Consider the following 12,266-nt stretch of genomic DNA (forward strand, 5'->3'; position numbering starts at 1 on the left):
GGTTATGTGAATCTTTGGAGGCTGAATTGCTAGTGGGCTTTATTGGGTAGAACTACCACATACATTGCTGGGAGAAATGTGTGTGTGCTCTTTATGACGACATACTGGATTCTGTGAGTCCTTTTTTTTTAATGTTTATTTTTGAGAGAGAGGGTGAGAGAAAGAGATAACAAGGGAGGGGCAGAAAGAGAGGGAGAAACAGGATCTGAAGTAGGCTCCAGGCTCTGAGCTGTCAGCACACAGCCCTTTGTGGGGTTTGAATCCACGAACCACAAGATCATGACCTGAGCCAAAGTTGGACGCATAACCGGCTGAGCCACCCAGGTGCCCCTGAATTCTGAGTCCTTCTAATAAACATCTGAATGCTGGGGTAGCTTCAGGGACCACTGACACACCATGTGACTGCTTAACCAAAAGAAAGATGTGGAGGTAAATCGGTATGTATCTTTGTCTTTTTCATAATTGGCCTGGCAGCTTCCACTTCTTAGAACATTCACTATGGGGGAAGCCAGCTTTCATGTAATAAACCTAACTAATCTAAAATACTGTGGGGAAATGCTGTGAGAAAACTCAAGTTAATCCATAAGGAGTCATCTTGGGTATCTACTCCACTTGAGCCTTCAGATAACTCCATTATCCACTTACTTCTTACTGTACCCACTTGTAAAACCTCAAATAAGAACTGTCTAGGTAAGTTTAGTCAACACGGAAAATCATAAACATCAATAAGAAATTATTATTTTAGGCTGCCAACTTTTGAATGGTTTATTACACAGAAATAGATAACTAAAAATAAAGAAAAGAAAGAAAGAAAGAAAGAAAGAAAGAAAGAAAGAAAGAAAGAAAGAAAGAAAGAAAATAAATCATTTTATTTTTAAGTTATCAAAAATAATGGCTTAAAACATGTACATTAATAAGAGGTCTCTTAAAATTTATTACCATTAGGAAAACATTTGGTGCTATATTTTGTATTTAAAATTATTACTATATCATAAGCACATTCCTTAAATATATAATCACAGCATGATTTTGTCTTTAAAATTTATCAGCTATCCTTTGGAAAAAAAAAGTTTTTTCCTGCTTATTTCTTCCACTAAACACCAAGGAATCATATTTCTGTCCCACAACTATTGATCTTAGAATCTACCTCAAATTATAAGTCTAGCTTTACTTGTATGGTTTTCAGTTATCTGGAAGAAAAATAAAGATTACTAGAAGTTAGTATTCCCTAAAAGATAGAATATTAGCCACGGTAAAAGTGACATTATTTGCCATCTCTTATCTAATCCATCTGCCTTACTACTACTAACATAATTAAACCAAAACAATAAACAAATAAGATTTCATTAATCTTTACATTATGATATCTACTTATTTGAAACATCAGAAAAAGCAAAATAAATAAAACTAGAGTGATGTAGAGAAAATAGAATCAGGGATAATATTTGACATTGATCTTTTTTGATATCTATACCATTAAATCCTGCAGATTCACATTCAAAACATGTTCAAAATCCCACCAGTGCTTATACCCTCTCAACTTTTACTCCAGTTTAAGCTGCCATCATCTCTCACCTACAGGGGCCTTGATGTCCTTCTACCATGTCTCCAAAGTCAAAGTAATAGTTTTAAAATAAAGTCTAACTCTGCCATTCCTTTTTTTGCAAACACTTTAATGGTTTCCCATCTCATGTAAAGCAAGACCTTGAGTCTTTACTGTAGCCTACAAGGCCTTTCATGATCTGGTTTCTCTCTGACTTGATCTCTTACTATTTGCCCCCTCACTCACTCTGCTCCAACCACATGGCCCTCTTATTGATCCTGAAAAGGCCAAGAGTTCCACTGCATAGCTTTTGCACTGTTCTCAAGCCTCTTCCCATAGACAAGTGGTACTCCCTTTCTTTCTTATGGTCTCTGCTAAAATATTCCCGAATCAGAATGGCCTTCTTGAACCATTCATTTTGAAACAGTATCATACTTTAGAGTTACTTTCTATTCTCCAAACCCTGCTTTATTCTTCATCATAGTATTTAACATCCCTGACACATTATATATTTATTTTTTTATTGTCTATCCCTCCTCACTAGAACCCAAATACCATGAAAGCAGGAATTTAGTCTGTGTTATCTGCATTGAAATACCAGTACCTACAATATTATCAAGCACAACTCAGTAAATTGATTCACTAACGAAGGAAGGAAGGAAGGAAGGAAGGAAGGAAGGAAGGAAGGAAGGAATCCATGACACAATAAAAAAAATTAGCAGAAATTCAGAATATACCATTTGGGGCTATTTTTGGGACATGAAAAAAAAGTAATTTCCAGCAATAAGAGAGGCCATTATACTCACTCAATGAGAAACAACAGCAATAAACACACACAATCCCAAATATCCAAGATATACAACAGATGACATTGGGAAGGTCATGCCACTATCTGACTCCTCCTTCCTGGAGTCTCCAAATGTGTTCTTTTCCATTATGTTGTCAGACAAAATAAACTGGCCTACTTGGTATACTGACAAAGAGTAAAACATCAACAGTACTTTGTTTGCAATGTGTCTTTTTTCCAGTATCTGATGCGATGAACAATGTTCCTTCAGCAGAGTTTGCATTTAGGAGGTTACCAGGTTACCTCTTGTGGTGGTTTGGGAAATTAAAGAAAATACACTACAGTGCATTCCAGATTAAAAAAAAAAAAGATACCATATATCTTTATGGTTACAGAACCATTAATTATGTATTTCTTTTTTCCAAGTAATGTGTTATTATATTTAACATTTTTCCCTTAAGACAGATTATTATATTTACTCCTTCTCCCTCATAATTAATGAGCATTTCCATTAATTATTTTTCATATAAGGAATCTGATATATGAGTTTATCTGAATACTCAAGGGTAGAAAATAAATAGCATGACTTCTAGAAATGAATATTAAATACTATTCTTCAGCAAAGTAAAGAATTTATGTTCAAAGCACGTTACTACTCTCACATTTGGAAATAAAGGACAAGAGATTAAGTGGAAATAATTCTGCTTCATGTTATTTATAAAATACAGAACCTCTTGCCTTAGAAATATTTGTTCTACAAAACATAATAGTTCATATATATACTTCATACTATGCATTATTTGAAACACTTTCTATTTATTAACTTGTTGAATGTTATAAAAATGCAATGAAGAAAAATTTGTTGTTGTTCCCACTTGGTAGATGGGAAAATCAAGACACTAGGTAACAGGCTCAAGGTCATATAGTTAGAAAGTATCAGAACTGAGATCTGATACCAGGTAATTTCCTAACTAGACTAAGATTGCCTCTAATGTTCTCAACTCTCCTTTTCTGCTCTCTTAAAAATAAACATTGCTTTTAAAGTAGAAATCAATGATCATTATAGAAACTGTAGACAAACAAATTTAAAGAATAATTCATCCAAATAGTTGATAAGTGTATTTTCTGGGACTATTTTTTTTTTTCAACACACTATTTATATAAGTGAGAAAAAACTATGTTTATTACTACATGTTACTAAATCCTGAGTTTAGGCTCTAAAGTCAAGGGGAGTTAGCATCATTTCTTCTCCTAATATCCCAGCACTGCATGACAAGATTAATTTTTTAAGACATTAATTTATTTCTGTAATTCCATCTCTCTGACGTTTGGTTCAATAATGTGGCTCTATGCTTCTCAAAGTAAGGTCTGTGTGAGGTAAGAAAAATCTTCAGACAGTTCAGAAAATTACTTTCCTCAATTCTGTTTCTAAAAAGTACATTGAGAAGATTTAGGCCCTGGCTGATTAAACAAAAAAGGAAAATCCCCAAGAGAAATTTGAAAAAAAAAAAAAAAAAAAAAAAAAAAAAGGAACTTCTCTAGACTAAATGGTGATTTCTGAGGATAAAAGGAATCTAAGAATTTTGGATTTCACAAGGAGAGGAGACTCGGGAAATATACCAGCACCACTCTGGGTCAGCTCCTGGAGAAGGTAGCTGGGCCTTAGAGAGGGTGGCTGTATTGTATGTTCTAGGCATTGGATATCCAATCTCATTAGACACTTCAGGAACCCAAGTATCACAGAAAAGCAGCACTTAATGGGCCAAGAATGGCAATGAGTAAACTGTGTTTATATTTGGATTTGAAGATTGATGAATGGAGGGTATTCTTTAATGCCTTTGTGCATTCTTGAAGCAGAGTGTAAAGAAAAATAGAGTTGAATTCATTTCTAGCCATTGAATTTATCACAGGGTAAGAATAAAGGCACACGGGAGGATAATACCTTTTGCTAAAATATCTAATTAAAGAAAAGATGCTTTTCTTTTGGAGAAAAAAGGAACTAAAATCTAGCAATCACGCTTCATTAGAGTACAAATAAATTTTTAAATACGGAATAAGTGTGGTTGACAAAAGGAACATGGCCCATAATAAAGTGTACTCTTATGGAGGGGTCACTAGTAGTGAGCCAGCTTCAGCTTCAAGACTGTTAGTTCTGGGAATGGACTGAGGCTGCTAATAACTTTGTACTTACAAATAAATTAAAAGGATCATCTTATGAAAGAACAGTATTTTTTGGCGACCCCAAGGCATTCGGTGTGGAATATCTATCTGAGCGAAGAAAGGAGGTAGGGTAGATTGGAAGTAATTAGATGGTTGAGAGAAATCAAGAATGGCAGATGAAAAAAGGTAGAATAGGCTGGAATGGACACATCAAAGTTAATGTCAACTTGGTTCAATGTTATTATATGAAAAGAAACATAAACATTGTAATTTACAGTTAAGCAGCCTATTCTCTCTCTCTGTCTCTCTTTTCTCAAATCACACTCTCAGATGAGTGATCTTGAAATTTTACAATTCTATTATGGTTATTTGATAAAATATTATTCCCACCCATGCAAAATTAGTTATACCTTGGCCCTTCCATAATGATGTTGTGGTAGGTAACAGACTGCTGGTGTATGTAACCCTGAATGCTTTATTAAAAACAAAAACAAAAACAAAACAAAACCAGAGATTATACATTTACCTATTGTTTTCAAATATATACCCATAATAGTTGTCTGCACAATCATGTAAACCTGGAATCTTAGAAATATCTCAACATCAAGAGTGTGACTGGGAAGTCTGTGAGTTTACTGTAGTGTACATAGAGAATTGTGCATATCATACATCTTTTTCTATGAAGGGATACTCTCAAATGCTTTCATGCTCAGACATGACTACAATAGGGAATGATGAGAACAGTGGTGAATAAGCAAATGCAGGAGCTTTATTTCATAATTTCAAACTCTAATTTTAGACACCTTTAAATATTAGAGGATGTTTTTTATATATGATGAAATAATACATATAATATTCCTTTCACAAAAGAAGTAAATTAAGAGGCATTATAACTACATTGGCTACCAAAAGCTAATATTATACATTATAAGCACTTAGAAGTTTTAATTGCTTATAAAACCACTTACACACATTAACATGGGAACACTATTGATCTCTTAGAAGCAGTCGAGAAACTAACTAAAATAATTATATTTATATTAGCTTTGTGTCAGCACATTTTGGAATATATCTGGCCTTTTCTTTTACCTCCATTAAAAAATACATTAATTTTCAAGGAGTATAGTCATTATCAATATATTAAAAAGAGAAAATGGCTTCTAGTAATGCTTTGAGAATTCAATTAAAATCTTGTTAAAGATATGATTCTTCTGTAAATTTGTCCCACATGCCATAAGATGGAAACATTAAGTAACACTAAACTTTGAAGTGTTAGCATTTTCTTCTTTGTCATAGAATAATAAAGATTTCTCAATAAACAATGTAATCATAATACTAAACAGTATTTAACCATTCTCTGATATAAAACCTTTTAATTATTATTGCCCATCATTAAGATACAAAGCATCTATAATCAGAAAGCTAAAAGCACGCAATGAAATTCATAGCTTTCTATTATTTTCATTTTAACAATACAGCAAATACTTAGTGTATGGAAATCAATGCCAGCCACTGTACTAGGTATAAGCAATATGAAGTTGAGTAAGTTATACTTTTCACATGAAAAAGAAAAAAAACACAATAACATTTTATGATAAAATCCAAAAATCATGAAAATCATAATACATCCCAAAATGTACATCTACCAGTCTTTAAACCAAATTAAACTGAAACTATTGCATGTAAGTGTAAAATCCCAACCTTCCGAGTGTTTTCTGCCATGATCTTAAGGATTGTCTTTCTTTATAACAATTTTGATGAAATTCAAACACCCTTGAAACAAACATAAAATAGCTGATCTGCAAGCTTTGGTTTAAAGAGATACATCAAATCTTAAGCAGCAAAACGAGAAAATGATGTCTCACTTAAAATGCATATAGTCTCCCAAACTGAAGAATTCTAACCATACTGCTTAAAATATACATATTTTACATATTTACATATTTACTTAAATATTTTTAAAATATAATGTGTTCAGAGGAATGATTCCATATTTCAGTTTTTGATTTTGTTCATTTTTATTTGTAAAAATTGCATATTTCATTAATTATGACCTAGAGTCATCAATGAAAATTTAAACAGCAAATGCAAATTTAACTAATCAATGAGGGCGAAAGAATTCATTCTAAATCTATTGCTTAAACTAAGATACGCAAAAGATTTGAAACCTCTAATTCATGTGACATCAAACTATTATAAAGAAATCCCTATTTGTTACATGCAAGGCAAATGATGTGTTCTATAAAGTATGAACTTTTACTCCAAACCTTGACTTTCCTTTACTAACCAAAATGACAACAGAAAAAAACAAAGATTTTACCATTTGAAATTAGATCATTATATTAAAGCAGTTCACCTTATCTCAACCATGAACTATTTTATTATACTAAAAATATCATAATTTTTAAAATTATTTATTTATTCATTTATCTTACCTTGAAAGGCAAGGGCTCTTCAGTAAGAGGACTAACAGGAAGTGAAGCTGTGCTACTTGCTGGGCTCATATCGGCACTCTGCAAGGAAAACACAATTTAATCAAAAAGATACATTTTAGATGGACCTCTGGGTGGCTCAGTCATTTGAAGACCCTGACCCTTACTTTCAGCTCAGGTCATGATCTCATGGTTTGTGAGATCCACCCCCCACATCTGGCTCTGAGCTGACAGCCGGGGAGCCTGCTTGGGATTCTCTCTCTCTCCCTCCCTGGTTCGTGGAACACGCTCAAGCAGTGCATGCTCTCTCTCAAAATAAATAAACAACATTAAAAAAAGATGCATTTGGGTAGTTATTTTTGTTATTTCTAATTTAAAATCAAATCCCTCCTCATATAAAAAAATAAATTAAATATGGGCGTAGAAAAATCTGAATGATTATTATATACTGAATCATTCCTCATTTAGAAATAGTTATCTGAAAAAATTAGTCTAATTATGACTTCTTAATGTACATTCCAAGAGAATTTTATTAAATACAATGATCATCTTTTGTGCTAGGGCAGTATTTGAAAGTATATTTGCTTACTTTAGATTTTTACCTTTTTTTGAAAGTTACACTATATCTGTGATGATTTACTATGTTGCTATTTGATGTCTTCCAGGCTGATTTTCAAATGTTATTTTTAAAAGTATTTTCATTTTGGGGCACCTGGGTGGCTCAGTCGGTTAAGTGTCCGACTTCGGCTCAGGTCATGATCTCGCAGTTTGTGAGTTCAAGCCCCACGTTGGGCTCTATGCTGACAGCTCAGATCTTGGAGCCTGCTTCAGATTCTGTCTCCCTCACTCTCAGCCCCTCCCCCACTTGTGCTCTGCCTCCCTCTGTCTCTCAAAAATGAATAAATGTAAACGAAAATTAAAAAAAAATAAAAGTATTTTCACTTTTATTTAATGAAGATTTAAATAATTGTCTCCAGTTTTTATTCATTATGAAAACGGTATCTGTCATCAAGCTGCAAAGCAAAATCAAGAAGTATTACATTTTTAAATTCCCATATTCATAGCCCCTGAAATTTTACAATCTTTTTATATACTGCTAAACAAACAAACAAACAAAATGTTTGAATAAAGGATTTATGCAAAAAGAGAATTATTGGAATGTTGATAATGTTGTTCTTTTAGTCCTGTAAAAATGTAATCAATTAACATTTCTTAAATAAGAAGAAATTTTTTTAGCCCCCCCCCCCAAGCTTATCACTATTTTTTCTAAAAGAATGAAAAAATACTGATAATAGGGAGCAACAGAAGTTATGTTACTATACCCTTAACTCACTCTCTCAGGGTAATTATTCCATTTAAGTAGATAAGCAAATAAAACACTGAAAAGAATGCACAGCAACATTTTCCAGCTTGGTTACCAACTGTGCATGCACTCAAATACAGAACATTTTGTAGTAAAGATTAAAGCAAAAGAACAGATTAATTTTGATTGTGATACAGGAATAAGCATACAAGTTTGGCTGACTTAAGTTCCAAAAAAGAACATGTTCAAAGACAAGATGCTGCAACTATTACAATTCTTAGAGTCTCTTTCCACTCATGAGATCATTTTCAATTCATATGATTCAGGTGTACCATAAATTGGATACATTTAAAATATTCTTCGGGGCGCCTGGGTGGCGCAGTCGGTTAAGCGTCCGACTTCAGCCAGGTCACAATCTCGCGGTCCGTGAGTTCGAGCCCCGTGTCAGGCTCTGGGCTGATGGCTCAGAGCCTGGAGCCTGTTTCCGATTCTGTGTCTCCCTCTCTCTCTGCCCCTCCCCCGTTCATGCTCTGTCTCTCTCTGTCCCAAAAAAATAAATAAACGTTGAAAAAAAAATTAAAAAAAAATAAAATATCCTTCAAGTGGTATTATTTCTGACTCTAGTTCAGCAACAATGTGTAAGAACTATAAGCATAGGAACGAAGATATTCAGTATAATTTTTATACACCATTTACTGCACCTACGTCAGAAATTGATGTAAAACTGCACATTGACCTAAAATGTCTAACAGAGGATATTAGGTAAAAACCTGAACAATAATCTACTGAAGGAAGCAGGAAAATATATGCAGGAAAATATATACACTAGATAATTGAAGTGAATTGACTACTGACTTAATTTCTAAATTTATTCAGAGCTTCTTGTCCATTATTTGATCAAAATCAGGGAATATTCTGAAATGCTGACTTTCACTATCTGATTATATGATGTAATGGAGAAACAAAGGCTTTCTTAGGAATGAATTTACTGCAGGATTCTAAATTAAAAAAAAAAGAAACTTTTTTTTCCCCCGCACTAGAAAAAACAAGACTTGTGAACTGTTTCTCTCATTAGATTTCTCATGAGAAATTAAGCAAGTAATAGAACACAGGTCATATACAGTTGAATTATCTGGTATTTCCCTGAACTATTGATACTCTGCAAAGCATATTAAAGTATCACACCCTTAACAAGTCATATATTCAAAAGACAGAAGATGACATTCAGTTGTGAAAATTTAAACGCCTGTATCACATTTTTGCAGATGGAAGATTTTTGAACTTCCGTAAGAACATATGCCAAAATCAAGCTTCATGGTTAACTTCTTTTAGGGCTGAGGTCTCCAACAACTTCCCAGAAATAAAATGTGTCATTCTAAGCACTGTTGGAAAGCAGACTTCAAAATCTGCGTCATCTAACCTTGATTATTTGAATGTCATTCTTAGAGAAAACTGTGTTTCTGCTTTAACTTTCAAATCCATCTTATAGTATGACACTTTAATTCTATTGCTCTTAGGGAATCTTGAGAAAAATGTTTTAAAAATACAAATCAATCTTATATAACATCTGCCATACTGCACTTAATTGTCAAGTGACCTGTAATTTAGATGCCATTCCAATTTGCTTACACTTTTAGATACTGTGTCTGATATTATGGTATAAACCCTACAGATATAAATCTTATCCATACTTCATACTTTAATTAATTTACTCCTTCATTTAATAATAGCAATACCAATGCAATTGCATATCTAAATACAAATTAACAAAGTACTTCCTAAGTTACTTTGAAGTTTTTAAAAGCTAACACTATATGTTCATTCACAATGTTCTTCATAAAATATTTTGTTAGAATGATGGCTTCATCTGCTATTGATATATTTCAGAGCCTTTGGAAATGGCTGGTTCTCAATAATGTGAAAGTGACTATCTTTGGAATACAGAAGAATTATTCTGTAAAATAAACAAATCATCCCAACAACAACAACAACAACAAAAGTCTCCTAATTCTCATTTAACACACTTTGGCTTTCTGACCCAGTACAGAATGCACAAGATGTTCTTGATATAAGACATCTATCCTAATTCTAACAAGTGTCCTAAAAACCTGGTTTTCTGGTTCTAAGTCCAATAGATACTTGCTTCTTTCCAACACTAGGGTGATTAAATAATATGAACTTAATATTTTTCCTATACTCAAAATGTTTTGTCCACCCCAATTGGTAGACCTCCCTCACCCTTCTATTTCTACTGCATATACGCCAAGTCCTTTTTTTTTTTTATTTTTCTCCAAATTGGGCTTAATGTTTCGTGTGACTTGTAAGTTTAATAATAAAATCTAGACAAGACCTGTGAGACTATCAAAGATATTCTAGTGAATATCACCCTCTTCTCATGTATATTGTTCTCCAGAATTCTTTCTACTCATCTTGGTTTGAAGAAACTACTCACTTTGCTGTTGCTGTTTCCATTACATAAATCTCCTAACTTCACAAACTACCTCATCCCTCACCTCCAATTCATCTTTTTCTTTAAATCAACTTTACTGAAGTATAACATACCTATACTAAAATGCAACTTTTAAATGTGGTTATGTGACTTTTTGACAAATGTATACTAACAAAACCAAGATCTAGAACATTTTCATCACCTCAAACTGTTCCCTCATGCTCCTTTGCATTCAAATGGCACCCCCTTTCCTGGTTCTAGGCAACACTGATATGCTGTATCTCTATAGGTTAGTTTTGCCTTCCTCAGAATGTCACATAAATGGAAATGTACTTTATGAACTCTTTTACACCTGGTTCCTCTCATTCAGCAAAATGATTTTGAAATGCATCATGTCATGCTGTTGCATGTTTCAGGATCCATCCTTTTAAACGTCAGGTAGTATTTAAGGGCAAACCACAATTTGTCTATTCAATCACCTGTTGGTACAGTTTGAGTTGTCTCCAGGCTGGAACTATTAGCCATGCTGAACATTTGTGTGTGTGTGTGTGTGTGTGTGTGTGTGTGTGTGTGTGTGTGTATCTATCTATCTATCTATCTATCTATCTATCTATCTATCTTTTTCTGGTCATACATTTTCACTTTTCTTGGATAAATACCTAACAGTGAAATTGCCTGGGTCCTGTGGTAAATTTATATCCATTATTATGCCAATTTCATAACAAATTGACAAATATTCTCTAAAGGGTTATAAAACATTGCACTTCAATTTGCATTGTATCTCACTAATATTGGTAGTATTAGTCTTTTTTTTTTTAACTTTAGCCATTCAAGGGATGTTTAATGGTAGCTCACTGTGGTTTTAACTTTCATTTCCATAGATAACTAATGATTTTGAACATCTTTCATGTGTTTGTTGACCATTAGTATATCTTGTTTTGTGAAGAGTCTGTTAAACTATTTCATCTATTTTTCTTTTTGAGTGGGTTATTTGGATATAAATTATTTGTTGTATATGTGTATTATAAATATTTTCACACAGTTTCTGGCTTATTTCTTTGTTTTCTTAATACTGTCTTCAAAAGAACCAACGATTTCCATCTTATTTGTTTTTTTGTTTGTTTTGTTATGGTTTATACTTTTGGTGATTCACCTGAGAAACCTTGTTCAACTTCAAGTCCACAAATATCTATTTTTTTACTTATGTTTCCAGCTACTAAACTTTCAGTTCAAACATCATGGCCCAAAAACAGCATAGTTAGTATTCTAATCTTTGAAAATGCTTTTGCAATTTCTTGTTGTACAAGAAACATCAAATAACATTAATACTTGTACACAATCTAGCAAAAGACTTTCACAAAACTTAATTTGTATTTAGCAAGTTACCTCAAGCATTTAGCCAATTCACTCATTTGGTGGGAATCTGATAGTTAACAGTAGCTTCACATAGTTTAATCACAATAAGCAAAAACGTGGAGATATTATCTGCTTGTGGGTTTGTGGAGGGAAGAGAAGAAATCTTTGCTAACATACCGAAAATTTTAAATTAATACATGAGACTCTCATCAGAATTGGCGATTATGGAACTTCCT

The 12,266-nt window shown here is 33.1% G+C and overlaps 1 protein-coding gene across 2 annotated transcripts in view; it reads right to left on the reverse strand.

Moving 5' to 3' along the window:
- The window catches only part of CCSER1 (coiled-coil serine rich protein 1), a 1,313,272-nt gene that overhangs the window by 789,114 nt on the left and 511,892 nt on the right, over window positions 1–12,266 (reverse strand). For both annotated transcript variants that reach the window (XM_043572184.1, XM_043572185.1), the window contains exon 7: window positions 6,926–7,003. In XM_043572184.1, coding sequence (XP_043428119.1) covers window positions 6,926–7,003 — 78 coding nt within the window. The remainder of the gene's footprint in view (window positions 1–6,925; window positions 7,004–12,266) is intronic.

The sequence above is a fragment of the Prionailurus bengalensis genome, chromosome B1, assembly GCF_016509475.1.
Source record: "Prionailurus bengalensis isolate Pbe53 chromosome B1, Fcat_Pben_1.1_paternal_pri, whole genome shotgun sequence".
NCBI lineage: Eukaryota > Metazoa > Chordata > Mammalia > Carnivora > Felidae > Prionailurus > Prionailurus bengalensis.